At 39.1% G+C, this 24,515-nt stretch overlaps 2 protein-coding genes across 2 annotated transcripts in view; one reads left to right on the forward strand and one right to left on the reverse strand.

The window, feature by feature from the left end:
* On the forward strand, window positions 1-20,607 carry LOC140343239 (inositol-tetrakisphosphate 1-kinase-like; the record flags this gene model as incomplete). The annotated part of the gene is made up of 10 exons (XM_072429812.1): window positions 1-98; window positions 4,697-4,721; window positions 7,927-8,049; window positions 9,526-9,643; window positions 10,532-10,627; window positions 13,497-13,537; window positions 15,266-15,431; window positions 16,846-16,913; window positions 18,441-18,600; window positions 19,816-20,607. Coding segments are annotated over 10 exons (1,119 nt in total), but the record flags the coding sequence as incomplete, so codon positions are not given.
* Window positions 20,404-24,515, reverse strand: part of CCER2 (coiled-coil glutamate rich protein 2) — a 10,380-nt gene continuing 6,268 nt past the window's right edge. The window contains exons 5-6 of the mRNA XM_072429811.1: window positions 23,536-24,287; window positions 20,404-21,626 (exon numbers count right to left, since the gene is read on the reverse strand). Coding sequence (XP_072285912.1) covers window positions 21,552-21,626; window positions 23,536-24,287 — 827 coding nt within the window. The 3' untranslated portion in view covers window positions 20,404-21,551. The remainder of the gene's footprint in view (window positions 21,627-23,535; window positions 24,288-24,515) is intronic.

Below are 24,515 nucleotides of genomic sequence, written 5' to 3' on the forward strand. Positions count from 1 at the left end.
TCACTTCGTAAAAATATATTCCTGTCTTCAAAGCAAGCTTGGCGTTGGTGTGTAGAAGAAGCCTGGCAGGCATATCATTCTTCACCAATTGTAAAAAGGTAAAGCGACATCTCTAGACACCCTTAGAAAGCCTCAGCCTCTCCCTCTGGATTTTCTTGACACAATACAGGTCATATTTGCCGTAGGATAAGAGTTGTTCTTGCTCAGTTTGAGTAGGATGGCTTTTATGGCCCTGTTCAGGTCAGCTGCACTTAGATAACCTTTTACTACTTTTTCCTGACAACATGGAGCTGCCAGGATAAATTCTAAGCTGTAACCTTCAACCCCATCAATATTTTCTCTTAGGAACAAAATTCCATCACATAATAATATTTGATTGTACCATTCAGGCAGGTTTTCCATTAGTTCCCTCCTGTATATTCACTTATTAGTAATGATCTTAGGTGGAAACTATTACAATGTTTGCAAAACCTAAAATGAATGACTGATCAAACATACCACAATAATGACATAATTGTGTAAATGGCAAACCAAAGCTAACATCATATATACTGTTCACTACCTGACGTGTTTAACCACACACTACAAAATGCAGTTATAGAACCAATCAGGATTCATTTTTAAATGCAGCCAACAACAGCATTGTCCTTTGTATTTTCTGATAAAAGGCAGTTAGTTTTTAAAGAACATAAAAGAAACCTAAACTGACTTAGAATTGTTTAAAACTCCAAAAAATAAAATATAAGTGGTTTTCAATGTTTTTCAACAGACAGAAGAATTCCAACCCCATACATTATTTGAAGAGCCGCTCCTTAGCCCCAGACCAATTGGTATAGGCTGTTTTTTCTTATGTATTTACTAGAACAGTTTTTGCAATCTTTTCAGTCTGGATAAACCAGTTTTTATACAATACATATACTAGACCCTCGAAAATCATTATTAAATTTCTGAGTTGCCTTATGCTATGCCAGGAGATAATGGCTGGTCAACAGAGTTCAGTACTTAGCTTCCTATAAACATCATAGCACCCTTTCCCAATACCCCATTATTATTCCCCATTATCTTTAACTGCTAGTCTTGAGAAAGCATCTAACCAGAAATGTTTCTTGAGTATTTACTAGAACTGCTTTTTGCAATCTTTTCAGCCTGGACAAACCAGTTTCCATTATACCATACAGACATACATATGTTACACCCTGGGAAATCATTTCCGTGTTCCTCTTTGCTATGCCAGCAGATAATGGCTGGTCAACAGACTTCAGTACTTAGCTTCCTGAAAACATCACAGCACCCTTCCTCAGTATTTACATACAGACTTAAGTAACATCCACATATGATGCTAAGCCTCTGTGGTTGAAAGAATCTTTCATTTTTGCTGATGTTAAAGGCCTCTAGAACGCCATTGATCAGCAGTTGGCCAAAACTCAGCCACTGCCCATGTGATTCAGGGTTTAGGATAATAATAATGTCAATCCCTTCTTTTCCCAGAGACAATCACCTTTTTTTTTCACAGTCCTATCTAAGAAAATAAGGAGAAATCACTCCAACAGAGTAAAGGGCAGCCCAAAAAACACAACAAAAACCCTTATTCTTACCAAAAAACGTTTGACTTAAAGCAGAACTAAACTAAAAATAAAAAAATTACGATTACCTTTAACGTGGTCCAGGGTCGTCCTGCAATTCCTCTTCAATCCCGGTGATCCCAGTGCCGCCATCTTCTCTTCCTGTCTTCTTGCTACATTGCCCGATCTTCCAGTGCACAGGGAAGGGGATAAAAAAGGGTGCCAATCTCACCACACAAAAAATGCCCTTTCTGCACATGCTCGAGATCAGGGCATGCTCTGAAGGAGCAGCCAGAGCCTTCCGGGATGCATGACGTAGGTATACCGGGAGGATCTGCTCTCCCATTAAGTCTTGATCACTCCAGGCTTGATATAGCTTGAAGAATGTTGGTTCTGATCAGGATTTGACAATTAAGGTTTATGTTAAATGTGAACTAAGGAAGTGAAGGATTGCTATTTTATTTGGATCTTAAATGGTTGAATTTGACTACTGACTGAAACCAGTAGTTAACCTTTTTTAATTGAATTCTTCCTAAAAAAAATAGCATTGCACTTCTTGACGTGTGCCTAGACATTTCTGTTCTGTTTCCTCCTAATATACTTACGTTATGAGACCATTTAAAACCACCCCTGCCTTTAACTGCTAGTCTCGAGAAAGTATCTATCCAGGATGTCAGTCTGGAAATGTTGAGGATGTCTTCTTCTTCTCCATTACATGAAAACATGGAAAACCTCTTTGACCAAGCCACGTAGTCATTTTAGGTGTCTTACAATGTACTAGATATGCTTCATCACATTGTTAGTTAAAATGAGCTCAGTTGAGGACCTTATATGATCCTCTGGTTTGTTTCCTGTGTTGGAAGACTGATCTTGTTATTCTCCAAGGTTATTAAACAGAACTTTTTTTTAATGTCTGCAGGTCATATATTCTCTGTTGACTCAATATCCCCATTCTTTAATGTTGTACTCACCCACCCATCTAGATAAATACCAATGCCCAAGAGAGGGAGCAAATTTATAATTATGAAAATGTATACTACTGGGGGTGATAGTGTGTTGCTATTGTGATTTTTTTAATTTAAAACAGTATTAAGTAATTACAAAGAGAATCATACAGTGTATAAAAATGAACATAGAGAGAAAACTTGTATTGAACAGTATATTAAAGAATCCTATTGGAATCAACCCGTATATTTTAATAATTATAATATGGTATCTAATACAATTAACATTGGGTAGGGTGGGGTATTCTAAGGGAGAGTATGGGAAAACAAAAGGTTGGTTACTTGATTGGAGAAGTATGGAGAAGACAGAACTCCGAAAACATAGATAATGAAAATGGGCTATCAGTAGAAAAATAATATTTTAATTAAAATATTTAAATTGCTAAATGTTTTTAAATACAACTAATATAAAAACCTAATTTATCATCTCTCATCTAGACTACTGTAACCTCCTCCTCTCTGGTATTCCGCTAACCCGACTCTCTCCTCTACAATCTATTATGAATGCTGCAGCCAGACTCATCCATCCTTCGTGGTACACATACTACCTCTCCTGAAACAGGTATGGAATGTTTTGACTCATATAGAGAACCTAAAGACAGACAATAACTGCCACTGGTGCTTTTTACTGGGGAGAAGGCAGCAAGAAGCCTCCCGCTCATCCTCTTTTAAAGAATAAAACAGCACTTGTTTGTTATACTTCTGCTAGTAATAATCAATAACAATCATTCCAGCTACAGTTATTGTATCTATTACAGTTTATGCTGCTTGCAAAGATTATTGGGTAATTCCAACTGCATCTTCCTTTTGCCTCATATCCTGTTTTATGGGAAGTGAAGATAAATAAACAGAGGCATTCCTGTTAAAGGTGATTTCTTTTGCAATTTAACCTCTGGGGGAGATTTCCCCTTACTTTCTCTCACATCTATAACCTCATACAGACTTTAGATTTTCACTGCCCTAGACAATCTCTTGGGATTATTTTGTTTGAAAATCTAACCTCAGTAGGGGTGTCCCATGATTTCACGTAGCAATATGCTGCATGGGATCAATAAGTGACCATCACAGCTATCGTTTTAGGAATGAGAAGGACACAGCGGGGGGCCTCTTTCTTGTTCGACCCCATCTCCACTCTAAAGGGCAGAACTGGGTCAGAGTTTGTGGCACTTAATTGAGCATATTAAATAAAAAGGAAGAGAAGAAAAGGGTTTGTTTTGGCTAATTATTTTCAAAATTAGTCAAATGATAACAGCAACAACTCCCCTGAGGAAGCTGGTAAGGTGAAACGAGTCGGGATTAGGAGACTTTAAGACTTCATTATGAATGTTTTGACACGCTATGATTCGGTCAAGCGTCTGTGCTCGGATCTGTCCGTTACAGTAAAAGTGCTTGTATAGTATGTAGGAGTGACCCCACACAATATTGGATGTATCCAATGGAGAGGGGGGCTGTCTATGATCTATATTGTCTTGATTATATGTTAATTTTGCAGGGAGTATTTGCTGTTATCATTTGACTCATTTCAAATGTAATTAGCCTGTCTCCTCTTTCTTTTTATTTAATATGCATATCCTAGGGTTTGGCTCAGTTTTTGTTATTGAAAGAAGAATTTACCCATAGACTCGTTCCCTACCCCATTGTCTTATTAGCACTTGATTGAGCATCAAGCAGGTTGATGGGTGCACAATGGTTATACCAGGTAAACCATCAATATCAGAATACCAGGTAAACCATCAATATCATTGGCCAGTGTATAGAAACCTTAATTGATAGGAAGTAATAGAAAATCTCCCAAACAGAGACCCAATGACAGGTCCAAAAACATTTTGCTAAATGTAAGCCAATATTAGCTTGGATTGTGCTGAGTAATTAACACCAAATGCATTTAAACTAAATCAGTGTGTTGTACGTTGTATTTTATATATTATATTGAACTAATTTGCATGTATCAAGTTCTACATTTCAGAAAATGCACATCACAGGACAGTATATAGATCAAAAAACCCTTCAAATAACAATAACAAGACATTAAAAAACAGAACATGTCTAGTTTACATGGTGATATTTCTGTATTTGTGTTTTTGGTTTTATAAAAAAAACTGTACTCATTACCCTTTCTCATCTTTCTAGGAATCGCGGCTATGACGTTACAGAGGTGAGTATTAAATGGAATTTTCTTCTTTTGTTATGAGATCAGTTGACAATGTGACAGCCAAACCTGAACCCGATATTGTTATATAGGCTGTGCCCTCCTACCATGGTCACATTCCTGGTACAGACAATGCAGGGGAATCCTATGAACTCATCTTCCTGCAAATGGCAAATACTTATTTGACAGATTTCATTAATGGAAGATATATTCAGACATACCATACTATATATACCAGATATACCATACTTCCAGAACAGACCTATTATTTAGAATTGGATCAGATTGGCCATGTGTGTTTTGGCCTGATTGTATAGCTCAGGTCTTGGTAAAGTGGGGGCCTTCACCTTTTAGTTTTTTCCCTGATCCTTGATAAAGGATACCTGCTATATAAATGTTTAATCCCTGATTTAAATAAAAAAGGCTGTATTTGCATTGATCTCTCACAGTCTGATGTAACGTGTTGCCGGTCTATGACTGTCTCCTGAAGTATGTTCTGTCTCCAACTTTTTTATCATGTCCGCAGCCTCTGACCTTCTCTTTTGGCTTTCTGTAGCATTTTATTGACATAATATTATATGTGACCCTTTGTTGATGTCAGGGGCCGCACTAGTCCCTATATAAATTGATGACCACTGGTCTAGATAATTGTAGATACAACTAATGAAAATATAACATTGTAAACTTAAAGCTTAAATTGACAGCTTAAAGCAGAACTATAGTTCTACAATGAAAAAATTGCAAGCAGGCAGGATTTTTTTTGCAAAAGAGACCAGTAATGTCTCTTAGGCAAAGCATACTGGTTCGCAATCTTGACCAATAAAGTACACTGAGCTGCGTATACAGAATAGGATGCCGGGATATGCCGAATATCTTGGCATCCTCTGAGACTGCCAGAATAGAATAAACTCATCTAAGCTTGACCAATCATAATGGCCGAAGATCCAACACATAGTAGTGGATTGGATAAAGATGGCGGCGCTTGAAAGTACTTTCCAATGCCTTCTGCGAAGCAGGACCTGGCTAGTCAATTTTTTTTTTTTTTTTTTTTTTAGGATTTAGTTCTACTGAAACATTTTTTTATAGAATAAAAGAAATAAACATTTTGAAGAAGAAATTTTTGGAATCTTTAAGTGGAAGTAAACTAAAAAAATACCAAAAAACTTAGCTTCACTTTAGTAGATCCATCGATCTCTCCGGAGGTTTCCTGGATCGGGTCCTGGAATCCACCTTTGCAGGGCGCTGCTTATGTCACCCACTGCTCAGGCGCAGGATTGGGTGACGTAGCCTGTGGTAGATGGTGAAAATAGCATGATGACCTTACTGCGCATGCCTGGGAGATTGGAAAAAGCTCCAATCTCGGGCATGTATCCCAGGAAGCTCTGCACTACCATAACCAATATAGACAAAGGGGCTTTACCCTTTTTTTTAACCCCCCCCCCAAAAAAAAAGGGTAATATTGACCTTATTATAAAAGGGTTGTCCACCCTTTTATGTAAAGGTAAAAATTTTAGATTAGGTCCACTCTACCTAAACAAACAATCATATTTCTATGTAACTGAGCAATTGTTTATAAGAGGCATGCAGATTCCTTTGTCTAGAATTATCTTTTTGATATTATCTTTATCTACATCACATGTGAATTTTTTTAAACACATAACTCTTCTGGCAGACACAAATTATATCTGTACAACAGATTTTCAAGGGTTCCGTGAGTCTGCATGCCAGTAGCACATGGAACAGTCAAAGATAAAGTTGCCCGTTGCAGGCAGATCGGTTCCAGGGCAGGAAAAGTAGGGAAATCTCTCTTGTTAGTCAAAACTAGGGTTTAACTAAAGCCATGATTTTCTGGAGTTAGTTAAACCCTAATTTAAGAATTCTGACATCAAATACAATTCTTCTGTTCATTGGGGCTGCCTCCATACAATAAAGCAGAGATAGGCTATCTTGTTTTTCTGGTAATCACATTTAATAACAACTTACTGTGAAATGTTTATTCCATTAGTTACATAAAACACTCTTACTCAGCTGCAAATGTCTTTGTTTTCATTCTTGTCATAGGTTTACTGGTAAAACCATGTTATGCCCTCCTTTCACAGGTTACACATGAATGCAGTTGTTCCCTATATCATACATATTTGCTTTACTGTTATTGTATTTTATATATATTTAAAATATCTAAGGGTATCTACAGACATGATGAACCCAAACACAGGTAGTCCCCGAGTTAAGGACATCTGACATACAAACAACTCCCAGATACGAACAGGGCTTCCCTGCATGTCCGTGTGCAGGACAGAGGCTTGATAGGGAGGAAGGGGGCAGTTTGCATGACTTGCAGAAGAAATCTTTTGCTAAACACAGCTGAGCAATTTGTAAATCTTTAATGACCAAGACAAACTCTGCAGTTGTTTCTTTTTGATATCAAAGCACAGCTTGCTCCAGAAATTAATGAATATCAAGGCTTCATGAAGTTTTTTTTTTGCATTGTTTGTAAATTTGTTTGAGGATTTTATACAGTACCTGACACCATCAACTTAAGAGCAAACCTACAGTCCCTATCTCGTATGTAACCCGGGGACTACCTGTATACAATTGTGGTATAAACATGCATGAACGTATTAGGTCTTCTTGCATGTTTCTGCCCCAGGACACCAAGCCTAGCTCTTGTTAACCTTTTAGTGAGATCAATGGGCTAGTGATTATCTGCAAAGATCAGTGATTCCCATACAATTGCTTTTTCAGACTGTTCTTGGACCTTGCATTTGAAGCACAGTTCCCAAAATAGTCGGGCTTGAGTTTTAAAGCCTCCCCAAGACTGGAGAAAAAAGACTATAATAACCTGAGTAATACAGCAAACTTGTAATAGATGTCCTAAAACTCATTTGCTTTTAGTTGACAAATGTTTTCTAGTCTGTGAGAGCTTAAATCAGACATTTTGGCCCTGATTTAATAAAGCTCTCCAGGGCTAGAGAGAATTCACTTTTAGAAGTGAAGCTGGGTGATCAAGAAAACATGGGCTGGATTTTTTAAAATCATTTGTTATTTGCTAGCAAATGTTTTGATTCATGGACCAGATCCATTCCAGGTTTGCTGGATCACCCAGCCTCACTGATGAAAGTGTATTCTCCCCAGCCATGGAGAGCTTTCATAAATCAGGGCCTTTGTCCCTAGAAGTTCCTCAAAACCTTTATCCATTTGTCTTTTTTAGGTTGACCTTACCAAGTGCCTGAATAGTCAAGGGCCCTTTGATCTAATCATCCACAAGTTATCAGATCTCTTGGTGGAGGCCGGTCAGGACCTCACCTCCCATCACCATGTCCAAAGGCTTCAGGTAACATTAAAAGCTTTTTTATTCTTAAAATTAAACTGCTCACATCTAACTAAAACATCTATATGAAGATATCTGACAATTAGTAGCCAACGTTGATTTTTTCATCCTACCTTCTTCTCTGTGATTGTCTGCTATGTAGGTCAATATTATCCTTGGGAAGGTTAGAAAGTTAAGCCGAAATTGGGAGAACGTATCATAAATAGCTGGCAGTTTATTGTTTTTCCCATTAGCCAGCAACTTCAATCAAAACCCCTTTTAAGAGTTCAATGAGGCCCAGTTGCACGATATTCTACTGCTAAGTATTGGTTTTCATATGGCTGTCAGTGAAATGTAATCACTATAGCCTAGTATTTGACAGGATTTACAATGAGGAGTGTAATGTTTGTAAAATAGGGTCAATTTGCTAATTTGCATGCAATGTATTTTACATTTTATTACCCGTCGCCATTGTGAATTACAAGCAAAGAATAGTTAAGTTGTTTTCTCTCCATTATCTTTCACAATATAAAGTTAAAAGGGATCCTCTCAAAGTGTAGTAATACTACTAATAGGTGTAAGATTTCTATTTTCAAATCAAGAAACCTAAAACAAGGATAAAAATATTGATAAAACCGATTAGGTCAGTGTTTCTCAATCAGGGGTTCCTTGACCGATTAGCAATCTGTGCCTTTCAGGTCAGTTTAAGTCAGTGGTCGCCAACCTTTTGGACGTCACGGACCACTAATGTCACAAACTCCTAACAGCTCATGGGAGGGGAGCCATGTGTTACTCAAAGGGGAATAAACTTTCCCCACAGTGACATCATGATGGCAGAACCCGCCACTGATGGGAGAGTGTTTCTGGACACAACCCGCCCTCTTCCCCGAGCCTGCGATCCGTACGAAAGACATGGTCCACGGCTCTGGCCGATTCGCCCCCCCCCCCAGCAGGATTTCTCTGGCCAGAGCCGCGGACCACCAACATTTTCTCCAAACCAAAATTTTCTCCATGGACCACCAGTTTGCAACCACTGGTTTAAGTTACCACCCACCCAATTATCTTTTTGGCTTTTTGTAAGGGTGGCATTCTTCTTATTGGTCAGCAATGTAAGGGGCATTCTTGCTACCGACCACCCCACTAATGTACCGTGAGGTATGGGTATAGTAACTATAGAAAGGGTTTCCTAAAGACCTGGAAGTTATTTCAAGAGTTCCCCATATATTGGTAGCTCTAACCTTTGCCTTCATTGTCTCAAATACTGAAAAAAGTTTATTGGATACATTTAAAAAAATATAGTGTTTTAAAATGATGGAAACCAAGTTCCCTCATTTTTTAGGTAAAACTTTAGCAAAGTTCTTTGACCTCAAACCCTCTGACCCGCGTTTCTGATGCCACTTCAGCAACATTTTATGTCTTTAAATGCCAAAAAAAATGATATACTGGCATACTATTTCAAAGTAGACTTTTATATTTGAAAGGTTATTTTGGCATTTACAGGTTTATCTAGGTACACATCCATTTACCATCCTCCTGGACCCCCTTCCAGCTCTGCAAATACTGCTCGACCGCTTCCAGTCCTACCATCTCCTTCGCAGCCTGGAGTCCCGCAGCCAAGGTCAGGTTCAAGGCATGGGTGGAATCATTGGGTGGGGGGACAACAAGGGTGACTACTTAGAAGGCGTTGAAGATCTGGGAAAAAATATCACAGCTAATAAAGAAAGAATTGAGGTTGTCCTTGAAAAGGACTGGAATCAATATGTTGTGGGAGTCTGAAGGAGACTCTAAATAAGAAGTCAGCCCATTATAATGGTCTACCTCTAAATAAACCCAAAAACTGAATCTGAAGAAAAAAAAACACACCAAAAAAAGATGCAACTTTGTAAGAATGTATAGGATATTCTGTGGCATTTTCGCTCATATATGCCCCTTATATGGAGGTTCTATCTTACTTTTGGAGTCAAATCTCCCTGTCCCTAATTCCTTCTCCATTGTCCTTCTTTCTAGTCTAATGTTTATTTACTTCCCAATAAATGTTACACAGCACCTAACTTTTTATACAACTTCCATTCATTATTAGTATAAAAAAAAAGTTGTCGTCGCAAAGAACACTTGGGGATATAACTGATAATTCTTTGCGTATTCTTTGGGGGTCTATTTTTAAATGTTAAATTGAAAAATTTTGGTAAAATGTTGGGCAATAGAAGAGCAGAAATTTCACAAATTAGGGGAGCCAAGAACAACACGTGTGTCCCCACATTCCTCAAAAAGAAGAAATCTGTGGCAACACAACCTCTACATGGAACTTAAGGTTTATGTTTCCTGTTTCAGACCAATTTCACATGCAGGTGTAACTATTGACAGGAGTTTTCATTCATTTTTCTACACCTGATTATAGAATAATAAGTACATAATAAGGTTTTACTGGAACATCAAGTAGTCTATGCACATTTTTTATTGCTTTGTACTTGAACTAAACATACTTTTGGTGTTTTATCTTTTCCAGGTGTTGGTGGTGTGTTCTCTCCTACCTGTGTGGAACTGATGACCAAACGCCATGATGTTCTGGCGTTAGTTCGAGCCAATCTCACCTTCCCCATCAGTAAGCTCAGCCGTTTTTTGCCTTTTTGATCTATGGAGCTCTAAAGCACTAAATCCTCCTCCCCACTTTTCTCTTAACCCATCACTAATTACCCACCAATCTATACTACTTTTATAAGTTACCACTCACCCCCAATTCTTAGATTGTAAGCTCCTTTAGCCACTCTCTTCTCCTCCCCCTTGTGCCTTGCAACCCCTATTTATTGTACAGTGCTGCATAATATGTTGGCCATTTAGAAATAAACTTTAATAATAGTATTAATAATACTGCCTGCAATGAGCAAACACAACTGTCCCATGTCAGCCGTTTGCAGTCTCAACCAGGGATCTTTAATGCTACAGGATGACCATACAGGAGCACCTGTGATAGCTGTCACCCTTTAACAAGAAAATCTTAATGACAAGATCAACAAGTATTCATGCAAAGAATATGAAGTTTTACGAACATTGAGAACAGCCTTTAAAAGTGTAGGGTGACAACACAGAAGCATAAAGTTGTCACCCCTATAACAGGAAGTGCTGGGGCAAGGATCTTTATGGTATGATCACAAGGTTTAGGTAAATAGATTTACAAACACTGAATACAGTTTGTGATAATACATTGAGATTAGTGTGGTTGGGTTAGGATTTACTCTGGTTGCACCTCTCCTGTTCGGCCTCCTGTGCGTAATTCTCAGTGTTTGCTAAGTGTCATTGAACTGTAGAACTGATAATATAATGGAGCTGTATTATAAAGGTGCACCAGTGACAACACTGTCATCATAATGTGATAGGGATCTGTCCAAGCTGTAGAAACTATCCAGATATTGGAAGCTACCTGGAAACATTGCAATGTGCACTGATGCATGTTAAGAAGAAAACCTGTAACTCGGTGCTGCTAACACAAACAAAATGACACCCACAGAGCCCAATGACATAAGGGCACTCATGCTTGTACAGTGGCTCATATGCACAATAGGGCCCTCACTGACACTCCCTGGGAACTTTGCTCAGAGTGTAAGTGTGGGATAGACACACTCTCCACCCTTCCATAGAGATAAGGGACCATTAAAGCAGGGAGGGGACTGGCACCTACATGCACCTGCAGGATGCCAGATACTGTGATAGCAGAACAGACAACTATTATGCTTAAACCAGCTTTGCTCATCACAGACAGGCCAAGGCGCTCACGGCGGGTGATGTTTTGTATTTATTAGCTTCTGCATTGCTGCATTCCATGTGTGAGCTATGCATTAACGTGCTCCTTTCCTCTTAAAAAGGTGAAGGGTCACTTTATCTTTTAAATGTAGACATTTAAATGTAGACATTTCTCAAATGTGAATGTTGAATAGACCTGAACCCGGTCTTAAAAAAACTCATATAAGCTTTACCAAGATAATGTAATATTAAGGTTGTTTTAATCTTTGGTTTTTAATAAAAGAATACTTGGTAATTGTGCTGCTGTGTTGTCACTCTGGATGAACAGGTGAATAAACAGTTGAGACATATATATAGGAAAAAAGATTTGATTAGTAATACTCTTTCACATACTCATGTGATTCATCTACCCCCACATGGGAACAAGTTGTTATACAATCCTATGTAGAGCAAAAGTTGTGCTAGAAGATAATATGTGATGGCTTCTCCATGTTTTCCTAGCTATGTCATGTGTAGCCAGCTCAAGGCAACCTTCATCCAATTTCAACCACTTTGTAGGTGCCTCAAATTGCAAACAACCATACAGACTAAGCCAACGTACTACTGACAGTTCATGTTAATGATCTAAGGCAGCGGTCACCAACCAGTGGTCAGTGAGAAAACTTTAATGGTCCGCAGCTCTGGCCGGTGTGCAGGATTCTTCTCGCGCTCAGGGAGAGCCGAGGACCAAGTCCCCCATAAGGATCGCAGTGGTAGGAAAGTAAGCGAATTCTGGCATCATGACATCACCATGGGGGAAGCTTCTTCCCCTTTACCCGACACTCGGCTCCCCGGGCATGCGTGATCCAGAGCCGGTAGTTGTCCATGGGTCCGAAAAGGTTGGCGACCATTGATCTATGGCACCGCTCCCTGATGTTTTTAGCCCATGCCATAAGTAATACAGCCAAAACTCACAGTACATTAGTGTATTGGCCATTAGGAAGAATTTCTCTTACATTGCTGGCCTGTAGAAAGAATATCACCCTTACAGTTTGCCAAAATTATCCTTGGTGTCTCTTAAATTGACTCGAGAGTCACAATGTGGTCATTGCTTAAGAAACCCCGAACAAATCCTGAAGGAACCCTATGATTCTACAGATCCCTGGTTGAGAAACACTGATTTACGGTATAGTGGCAGGTAACCATCATCTTTTAAGTTGATTGTGTGATGAAAAGCTGCCTTAAAGTGGTTGTGGATGACCTAAAACTCCTGTTTGTGGACAGCAAAGCAGTGGAGATCTCCATCCCTGGTGTCTCTACTGCTAGTAAGTTACATTCAACTGGACTTGTTCTTGTAATGTTTATGATGTCTGTCAGATTTCCAAGCTGCTTCTCAAATTCATCATTCAGAATTGATAATGCAACTTGGAAAGTTATAAGCATGTTCAACATTACAAGAACAAGTCCAGATGAATGTAACTACTAGATATACAATGACCTCCGTGAATGAAAGCCTTCACAGTCCAAAGTCTTCTTCAATGGTGATAGCCTTGAATATCACCCTCAGCTTTATGTTGAACTTTGCTGTCCACCTGCCTGCAATCCATTACTCAAATATTCCCATCCAGGTTATCGGGTAGTGCTTGATGGATGGTTTAACTGCATCAAAGATTTTACATTTTTGTTTGCAAATGAGAAATACAAATAGTACAATAATCTCATAATGACTTGGTTGGATGTTTCCTCTCTTACAGTTTGTAAAACCCGCGTGGCTCATGGACCACAATCGCATGAGGTGGGATTTGTTCTTTTGAATTGCCATTTCACATAATTGAAAACTGTCTTGTTTCATATTTGTTTTTGCCTGGTCTCTGAATACCTGAAGGCTAAAGCACACACGTCAGATAATAGTTGTTAGAGTTGACATATGTACAGTGGTCCCCGATGTCATTTATCAATTTGTCATGGCGGAAGGACTGCTGTTCACTCCTATACAGGAGAGCACAGTGGTGCGCCTGTTTGTCCTCCCCCTCCATAGAAAACAACAGCACTGTGTATACAGTGATTCCCCATTCATCTGTTTCCAGCAACAATCCTTGCATGTCCACTGGATGCCTATACAAGGATTGACTGTAATGGAACGCTAAGCCAACCTTAATGTGCGTAGCATTCAGTGCATAATTTCACTTCTCCAAAAAAAATAATTTATACAAAAAGTTCTTTGTTAGGGGAATATCACTAAGAAAAATCTGTAGAACAACAATCCTGTCTGCTTCTTCCAAAGAAAGAAGACTTTTCACTATTATTATACATTCCCTTCTCTTACCTCTCTCCTATACCATCACAAACAATTTTAGAGTTTTGTTTAGCTTTTTATGCTTTTCCACCCTCTTACTTTCTCATTTTGGTAGAGAGTGGCATACCGTCACCTGGCCTCATCTCTGGGTATATCTACGTTACACACCTTGGAAGGCTGCAGGTCAATAAGTGCTTATATATTATTATTATTACACAGTATTTATATAGCACTTACATATTACACAACACTTTACAAGGTTCATAATCATATCACTAGCTGTCCCTCAAAGGCGCTAACAATCTAATGCCCCTACCATAGTCATTTGTCTTTAGCACAGTCTAAGGAAAATGTTAGGGGGAAGCCAATTAACCTAACTGCATGTTTTTGAAATGTGGGAGGAAACCTACGCAAACAAGGGCAGAACCTTCAAACTCCATGCATATAGTGTCCTAGATGAGATTCAAACCTGGGACCCAGAGCTGCAAAGGCCAGAGACTTAACTGATGAGCCACCATTATCTTGCACCTACATAAATGACAGGTATGCCTAAAGAGACCCTGTCATCAGATCATGTGTTTTAGTAAAAATCCTCTCGCAAGAATATATGTGCAGTTAAGCTTTACGTTCTATTTATCTGTAAAATCCTCCATTGTGTAGACTCATCTATTATTAGGAGAAAGCATAGATTTAGACTTCATGGGGTCCTGGATACATTGGTTTATATATCTCTCCATAAATGGACCCAAGATACTATCCAGAAAGGTAGTAAACATAGAACAGGCATACTTATTAGTGGTGGTTCCATTTGTTTTCAAGATTGGTCATCAGACATCCATTATGTCCTTGCAATATTGCTTTACCAGCAGCATGCAACTGCCACTTGATCCTTCCTACGCATTTTGCTCCATTTAGAGCTCAGAAACAATTGGTAGTACTCCGTAGCATGAGATTACACAAAGGGTGATGAGGTCACAGTCCTATTGGGGACATTTCTTGAATTCATGTTCCATACAGGAGCTTGTTTTAGGAGACCCCTTCTCTATACTTACAAAATCAATTTGTTTGTAAATGAACACCAAATCTAAAAACCATCCCAGCATATATATAGATAGACATAAACAACAATAGATATAAAGCCACAACCCTGCTGTCTCATGGATAGAAAACATTTACTCTTGCTGTTCTGTTGGGGTTATCTAACCATTCTGTTTCCTTCTTACCCAGATGTCCCTGATATTCAATGAGCAAGGGCTGAAGGAAGTGACTCCCCCATGCCTTCTTCAGAGCTTCATCAACCACAGTGCCACTCTATACAAGGTGTTTGTGGTGGGGTCGCAGCATTTTGTGGTGAAGAGACCCTCCATACGCAATTTTCCTCTGGGAGAGACAGGTCTGTGATAATTTCATAAAAGAGGCCTTTGGCTTATCTAACTCCTTCTTGAATTTATAAGATTCCGAAGCAACTTTCAGCAAAATTCAGGTTCTCATGCTACCTCTGTGACAGCAGCAAGGGTTCCTGGAGAATAACCTCATCAATCATGATGGTATCTCTTACACACCAATGATAGATCAGTACTTCTAGCTTTGCCTGACCTTTAAAGATATCCGTAAGCTGCATGGTGTCAAGGCTGTGCACAACAACACATATCTGTATAACTTTAGCTTAGTTTATAATCAGTAGTTCTGTGTTATTGTTGGAAAACTACATTGTTTAGGAGGAAACTCTGCTTTTTTATAGGTAAAGGTATAGGGGGGACCCTGATTTAGTATCGGTATAGGAATTAGAGGGAAACCTACTTTAGTACAGGTAAAGGTATGGGTAGAACCCTCCTTTGATAAATGAATAAGGAGGAATCCTGCTTTAGTACTGGTAAAGAAAGAACCCATCTTTGATATATGTATAAGGGGGAATATTGCTTTAGTGCAGGTATAGACAGAACCCATCTTTGATGTATGTATAGGAGGGAGTTCTGATTATGTGCACGGTTTGGTATATAGCAAAGAACCCCGCTTTATTAAAGCTATATTTATGGGAGCAACTCTGCTTTAGTAGAGGTATAGGAGCCATCTGAACCTATTAAAGAAAGAACCCTGCTTTAGTAGGGCTAAAGAAGGGAACCATATTTTAATATAGGTGTAGTTGGAGGCGGAAACCATGCTTTAATATAGGTATATGGGGATACCCTGCTTTAGTATCAATATAGGTATATGGAAGATCCCTGCTCTATTAAAGGTATAGGAGGGAATCCTGCTTAGTACAAATATAAGTATGGATGGAGCCCTCCTTTGGTGAAGGTTCTTATAAGATATGGGGGTAATCCTGCTTTAGTATCAGTAAAGGAAGGAATAAGAGGGAATCCTGTTTTAGTACAAGTATAGGTATGGGTCAAACCTTCCTTTAGTGTAGGAATAGGAGGGCCCCCTGTTTTCGGGGAGGTATAAGAGGAGGCCTGCTTTAATAGAGGAATAGGAGGGAACCTTGCTTGAATATGTATGAAAATGGAGAAGGGAATCCTGCATTAATAAAGGCATTGGGGAAAATCCTGCTTTAGTACAGGTATAGGTATAGAAAGAACATTCCTTTGGTGTAGGTATAGGAGGGAACACTGTTTTTATAATGGTATAGGAGTGAATCATATTTTTGTACATATGGAACCCTCCTTTGGTGTAGGTATATGAGGGAATCCTGCTTATGTACAGATAAAGGTATAGAAAGAACCCTGCTTTACCATAGGTAGGAAAGAGAACCTTGCTTTTGTCTAAGTTCTTTTATCTCACCTCCCTTTCATGTTCATTTGTTTCAGATCAGAAGACCATTTTCTTCAACAGCCATGATGTCTCCAAAGCTGAATCCTGTTCTCACCTCTCTCAGGTGAGCTTATTAGATAACTTTTTTTGCTAGGAAGGATTTGCAGGACAGTCTCAGCAGATCTGTATCTCTTCTGACCTCTTATCTGCTATCAGTCATTCTTTGATATTCATAAAACTGAATAAAGGTTTATAACAACCCCTCGCTTACTACCATATTGCAACTAATTATTATCATCATTATTATATTGTTTACTTTTATAACTACTAAATATTTAAATACCTGCCCTTTTATACGATTGTTTTTGTAATAAAGCTCAACTTGTATTAAAAGACACAAATTAATGTAGCTCTGTATCCACTTATATAATAATAAATAGATTTTTTTTCATGTAAGCAATTTAAGTGCCTGGATCAAAACTCAGTCCAGGTTTTTGCAGTACCTGTGCAGTAGACTTCAGACTAGGAGACAGAAAAGCAACAGAAGGACCCATTCAGGAGGCCTGCACAGCTAACAAGGAACATAATGGGCCTGATTTATTAAAGATTTCTAAGGCTGGAGAGGATACACTTTGATCAGTGAAGCTGGGTGATCCAGCAAACCTGGAATGTATTTCTTCAAAGTAATTTGCTATTTGTGAGCAAATGGTTTGAATCCTAGACCAGATACCCCAGCTTCACTGATGAAAGTGTATCCTCTCCAGTTGTGAGGAGCTTTAATAAATCAGACCCATTATGTCCCTTGTTACATTGTTGATGGAGGTGGAAAGCAGGACGACAGCAAGATTAGCTAATCGATGTGTTCTTAGGCCATGTGGGAGATTTTTACTTATGATCCAATTAAGCGTTCAGATGTAAGGTGAATCTGAGGATGATTTAACCACCAACTAAATGTAAGAGACTTTTTAGGGTTGAGATTGGTTGTGGATAGATCAGATGTGTTGGGGTATTTAGAAAAAAAGAACAAAGTTGTATGGTGTATGTAAATGATCAAGTACATACAGACAAAACTTCTTGTTTGATCAGAAGGGTGGAATGTCATACAACTGCTCACATTGTTTTGGGTCTTCTGACCAACTGGTTACTGATTAGAATATTGATTTGTTGGTTAAGCAGTAGATCTGTTCGTGTCTACTAGTTCGAAGTGGCTTCTTCTTGATCTATTCCTGACATACCCAGCTAGTTTAGAAGCCCCGGAGGCAATATCGGAATTTTATCTCCAGCCTGGCCTCTAACCAACCTAGAAGCCCTTAGAGAGCATGTAGCCAGGTAAACAGAAATCTTGCTTGCCCTGTTTGGTCCAGGCAAGCAGAATATCTAAACACCACATCTGATTACTGTAATGGTTTTTAGTTCCCTATATGGTGACGTTATCTCTAAACAGTCTACAGCAAAAGGACAAAATATTATAAATGGTGCAGAAGAATTGGAGGCCAGGTATATGCTATAGAAACCTATGACCTGCACTTTATATTTTATTAATGTTTGAAATGCACATACATATTTTGTCAAGCTAATATTAATCGTGAGACACCTGAGAATCAGACTGTTAGCCAGTATGCTTTAACAGTTCTTGATTTTTTTCTTGCAGACTCCCCTGTACCCAGATGTGTTGCCCCCATCGGATGACGTGGTTAGACAGGTGGTCCAGGGCCTGCGGGCTGCACTGGGAATGTCCCTCTTCGGTATAGATTTAATTGTGGACACGCAGTCTGGCCGCTGGGCAGTGATTGATGTCAATGCCTTTCCAGGTATGATTTCTGCCAATTCACTAATCATTTGTTGTTAGGTAGCTCTCCAAAGTGTGACACCCAATAGTCGGCTCATTAAAAAGTTCAGATTTCAACACGTTTCAAGGATTCGGGGGCCCCTTCATCAGGGCTTGGTGCTGTTGAACAAATTGGATTATTAATATTGGGGGAATCCTAAGGGGTAAATAAGTCGAATTTCTGCAGATGCTGGATACGCTTCCAAATGCTGTTTGTAATACAAGCAATCAATTTTCTAAACGGTTCCATCGCAGGCTCTCTTTTTATCTCCAGCATACAGTAAGCCTGATATAGTTATGTGTTCAATAAAGGGTTATTCATTGCAAGCAGTAGCCAGATTCAAATCTGCTTTGAGGGAATAACAGCTAGAAACAAAGAGAGAGGAAGTGATATAGCACAGATCCTGGAAGCAGACCTATTTACCCTCCTTGTAAATAGGAGCTGCCTGAAATTTGCTTCCAAGTGTCCAAACAGAATTCAGATTAAAGCTGACTTCCAACTTCCCTTCAGCTTTGCACCATTGTACAAGTTCCTCACCTGCAGCAAAATTGCTTGATTTGACTGTACACTCTAAGTGGGAGCTGCAACAAGTTAGATAGAGCTTGCCGTTTTTACTGCTTGCGGATGTCCACCTGCATCGTCTAGCCATTTTTTCCCCAGCTTTGGCCCATCCCTTTCTTTCATTGGATTTCAGTCATGGAAGTTCAGCACATGCATGTGTCACCAATAGTTGTCTGCATACAAATGCCCACTCTTCCAAACTTACTTCCAATTAACAAGGAATTTTTGCTTTGCAATTTTTGCTGAACTCCTCCCTAGAGCCAATTCACTGGTGGCTATATGGCTGGGGGCTTTGAGAGAACTGATGTAGGTCTGTCATGTTTTGGGGAAGCTATGTAAAGAAGCCAAAACAACATTTTGGTATTTGCACCGCTATCTGCCGCTACTGTGTGCAAAAAAAGAGCGTCAACCATTGGCTTAAATATAAGAATTTGGAAGCATGGCTGAGCCCGCAGCAGAACACGGTGGCTCACAACAGGTTTTAAATGGCTGTAAATTTCCACTTTTTAAACAAAGTCTTCTTGGTAAAATGAAATAAATGAAAGAGAAGGTTTTAGTAGAACTTCAAATATGCAACAACAACTATCAGTAACCACACAAATGAGTTTAACATGCATTCCTAAATTTCTTTTACAGGATATGAAGGGGTTCCTGAGTTTTTCTCTGCTTTACTGGCCCATGTAGAGAAACTTCTGGAAAGCAACCAGGAGCCTTCTTCTACCTTGGAGCTCCAAGCCGCTGTCCCCCAGTGTGAGGAGAACAGTAACGAGCGGAGGTCCCTGCCAGAGCCGTGCAAGAGGCAGCTCAGTTCCTCTTCCTATTTTAGTGTGTACACCCCACCCCTGTCTGCTGATTGCTGACAAAAAACACGTCCACTCTTGTGGATTTCCTAGTGGACATTGATGTGTTCTTGGCATTGACATGGACAATAATGGACCTAGACTTGGACGATGAGCCTCAATTTTCCAGCAGTCTGGTGGAAAACCAATCTTGTTACCAAAGCAACTTATTAGATTCTCTTTAGGATAATGAAAGGGAGATTACCTGGTTACTCTAGGTAACAAGAATGTTTCCCCTTCAGACAAAGAACAATATATAAGGCTAACTTTGAACCGCATATTCCATCTCCAATATTGCATCATGGACTTTACTTCTGAAAATTGCATAGAAATAAACTATGGCACAACATGCTGACATTAATCATTAGCTGAAGAAAGTGGACCCTGAAATTTTCACTTTTATTTAATTCTCACAGCAAAACTTGAACATAATCACAGAGACAGAGACTGGAATGACATATATGAGCATCTATATACATTTTCTGAAGAATCCAATGGTACCTGGGACCTTGCTCTCCTCTTTCCTCATTTGATACTGCCGTACTTCTGCTAATTGTAACTTAATTAAAAATATTATTTCTATAAAGTATATCTGTGGAAAAAATATATGCTAAATAGGTTGTAACTGAACCAACAATAGAACATTTTCAAGATTCACTAACTTCTAGACATCATGTGAGCAAAAGACTTTGGACAAGCTAACTAGTTTCAGAAGGAGGACAGATTAAAGAATCTGCCCTGGACACACAAAAACAGGATATGGTCTTAAAAAAGAACTCCACTGTCGAAAAATGGACATTGTAAATATAATTGATTCACACTTGAAACTTGGAGTTTTCTAGAACACAATGGCATTGCATTATGTAAGGCAATGGATGTGTGCAAAGACCAGTAACCCAAATAAACCACGTTCAAGTTTCTTTTATGATTTATAGTAAACACAAATCTTATTGGATGTGATGACATTGCACCTATTCTTTGCACTTTGCATTTGGGTTTTGTTTTTTGTATCCATGCCATTACACTCCACAAAATCTTTATTATGCATGAACAGAATTATGTATACCTCATTTTTATGATAGGAGTTCAGATTTTGTTTTACTAATTAAATCTTGCTCAGCTTTAATGTCCTGAAGTGGTCATAATTCTAATAACTAGAGGAACGGGAAACCATACAGTATAGATTTATATAGTATAGTATATATAGAATACATATATGTACACTATATAGTATACATATATGTATACCATATAATATTCATTTATATATATATATATATATATATAGATGGAGAGAGAGAGAGAGAGTTGCTAATATAACAATACACAGTGGAGTTCTTCTTTAATATACTAACATTGCAAGAAAGCTTCATTTTACAACAGCAACAAACACAGCCTGTTGTCATATAAACATTATACAGGCCAGTGTGGAAGAATACCAAGGAATTGTGTACTTGAGAAATCAGACGACGTGCAAGATATGTTCAGGTTATTGGCTGGAAGACGCAGGGTTAACTCTCAATCCTTTTAGATTTAGCCTCGGTGGATGTCTTGCAACCGTTCTGCCGCCTTCCTCAGCTCTTCTTCCACCTCCTTGATATCTCTCTCCTGAAAGACACAAAAAATTGAATTGTGAAGAATGACAATTAGTTCATTAAAGTCTTCATTTATTCAGGAAAACAGATATCGCTATATTGGCGTGGACACTGTAGTGCTCACTCCATGCTGCATCAGCATTTCAGGTTCTATAATCATTAAGAAGGCCACAGCGAGAAACCTTGGCTGGGCCTTGGCATTGTCTCTAAATAATTTAGAAAGAAAGAACACTCCATGGTTTTTTTTTCTTATTAATTTGAATGTGACATTAAAGTGCCAAATTAAGCAAAACACGTAACATACAGTATTTGTAAATGCACAGAGCTGTACTCTATCATTGTGCACCTAAACACTTATATAAAAGCGTTATATGTATCTTCCTATATATTTTAAGTGCATCAAACAAAACATTTTCAGAAGTCCCACAGTTTTTCTTTAGAAAACAGCAATAACCTGAGTAGAGAAGGCTGTACCCCGGTAGGAAGCTATAGACAGGGACATTTGCACTTTCTGCAGAGGTCTGACATGCCACTGCCTGGGTCAGACCAATAGCTTTGCTCTCTGCAAATCCCACACTCTCTTTTCATTGGAAAGTTCTAGTTTCAATATGCAGAGGCCGTATTGGACCTCCACAGCGTGGCCACTGTTTCCATTAAATGAACAAGGGTCCCACTCTGCAGCATATTGACAATGGACAAGCTTTTCTATTCAACCTATGGCCACCTTCAAATAAACATCAACAGTAAGACAATGAATCTCTTTTGTTTTGATGCACCTGGGAAGTATTTAGCTGATTTCAATTGATAGCTTTTTTTCAAATACATTTACAAAATGTGTGTAAATGAGTAGTCAAATATACATAATTAGCAAGAAATCTTAATAAGAAAATCTGCAGAATTATTTTAGGAACCAAAGCCTAAAAAATTCCCATTATGTTTTGGGTACCAAGCAAAAAAACTTTTACAGTTCCCTGCCCCTGCTGGTCTTCTCTTCTCATGGTCTCTGGTCCTCTTAAGCCTCCATTGTTGCAGGCCTGATATCATCACTACAGCCCTACATTGTAAATGAGAACATCAAGGGGTCACCCAAAACCCAAAGCTTATAGGAAGAGAAAAAGCTTGTGCTGTCTGCCAGTGGAGCAAGAAGTTGGGTAAGTAAAAGTCCTTTATCAAGTACCCTAGGCAACCCCACTGCAAGGGTATTTTTTTCCATGGAGTTCTGCTACAAATGAGAACATGCAAAACCCTTAACTTATAGGGACAGACACAGAATGATACTTCAATAATCGCTGACAGAGCACAGTGTTTGTGATAACATTTATTGCTGCTGATGTTCTATGAAATTACTAAAGTCCAACAGATTCCCTAAAGAACAGCCATAAATAAAGTCACACTACAACAAATGCAGACTGAAATGAAAACACAGATACAGCCTAACCTGTAATAAATATAAATGCAGACTGCCAAAAGTGCAGATAGTGCTCAGAGGAGCAGCATGCACTTTGGTACTCTTTTTGGTCCAATGCAAATTTATCACTGGGGTGTAAAATCCCAGATAAACCCAATAACACTGAGCAATCACTGATAAATACCCTGCCCTGTTTAAAAGGATAATCCTATTAGGTAAAATACCATAGGATGAAACTTGTTGGCCCAGACCTACCAGACTTGCTGCTGTCCCTTTGATAACTTTGTCTGGAGCTTGAGAGCTGGACAGCTGATTGGAAGTCTCCATATCAGCGAGTCAGCAACATCAGCACCTAAAGGAAGAACCTCCAACTCTTCAGCAATAAGATAGGGGACTCGGGACAGAAAGTTTTTTCAGTAGCTAAAGGGGTTTAGCACAAAGCTAAAGGGTGGGGGGGCCTGGCTTTTGATAGGCTATAAATACATTTTGCCCACTATTATTATCATTGTCTCACCTCAGCTCTGTGCTCCTCTCGTTCTTCCATCTCCTCCAGTTCCCTTTCTTCTTCCTCCTCTCTTTGTCCATGATTTCCATTGTGATGGTGTCTCTCCCTCCCCATCTCATCTTCCTCTTGTCCATAGTAGTTCCTCTCTCTGTCCATCTCTCCTTCTTCTGGGTGGTGGATGTGTCTCTTCTCTTCCCCATGATAACCATGCATGTGGGTCTTGGCATTGAAGTATTTCATACCTCTGTCTTCAGTCTCAAACTGGGCTGTTTCTTCTTGGCTAGGGTCCTCCGCCATCCTCCTCTGGGATCCTCTTTTTCTTTTTTCCCATTCATCATGGTTCCTGTGGTACCACCCATTGTTGTTCTCGTGGTATCCTCTCCCGTGCTCTTCCTCTGAGCTGTCTTCATCACTCTCATCACTAAATTGTTTCTTTTCCTTGTCCTGTCTCTTGGTTGGGGAGGCATTTTTGACCACACTCCCAGATCTTTTTCCTTCACCATCATCTTTCTTGCTAGCAGGGCTTCTTTTCTCCTCCTCTTCTTCTAGCAGTTCGTGGGCTTTCTCCTCAATTGATGCACCATGCTCTTTCTGTTTCACATCCACTTTTTCAATCTTCTCAAACTCTTTTGATTCCTCATTCTCTGTTCCTCTTTTTGATTGTGTATCTCTCTTGGGAGCAGGTATAGGGCTCTCACTGGTTCGCTTTCTAAACTCTTCCTCCTCACTGCTTTCCCGCATTGCATGCTGCTGTGACTTTTCTAATGTTAACAAAGAAAGTGATATTCGGTGTTAGAGCCAAGAACATGGCTTACAGGTAACACTTATTACTGTACCTTACCAAAAAATTGCTTTCTTTTATTCAAGTAAAAAAAAAAAAAAAAATCAAAGGACCATGAAATGTAGTATTTATAAAAAGGATCTGGACCAGCAAGGCTGTAAGTACGCTGTAAGAAACTGATAGTATGGCTGGTAGTAAAAATTACGTG

Source organism: Pyxicephalus adspersus, chromosome Z (genome assembly GCF_032062135.1).
Source record: "Pyxicephalus adspersus chromosome Z, UCB_Pads_2.0, whole genome shotgun sequence".
NCBI classification, from domain to species: Eukaryota; Metazoa; Chordata; class Amphibia; order Anura; family Pyxicephalidae; genus Pyxicephalus; species Pyxicephalus adspersus.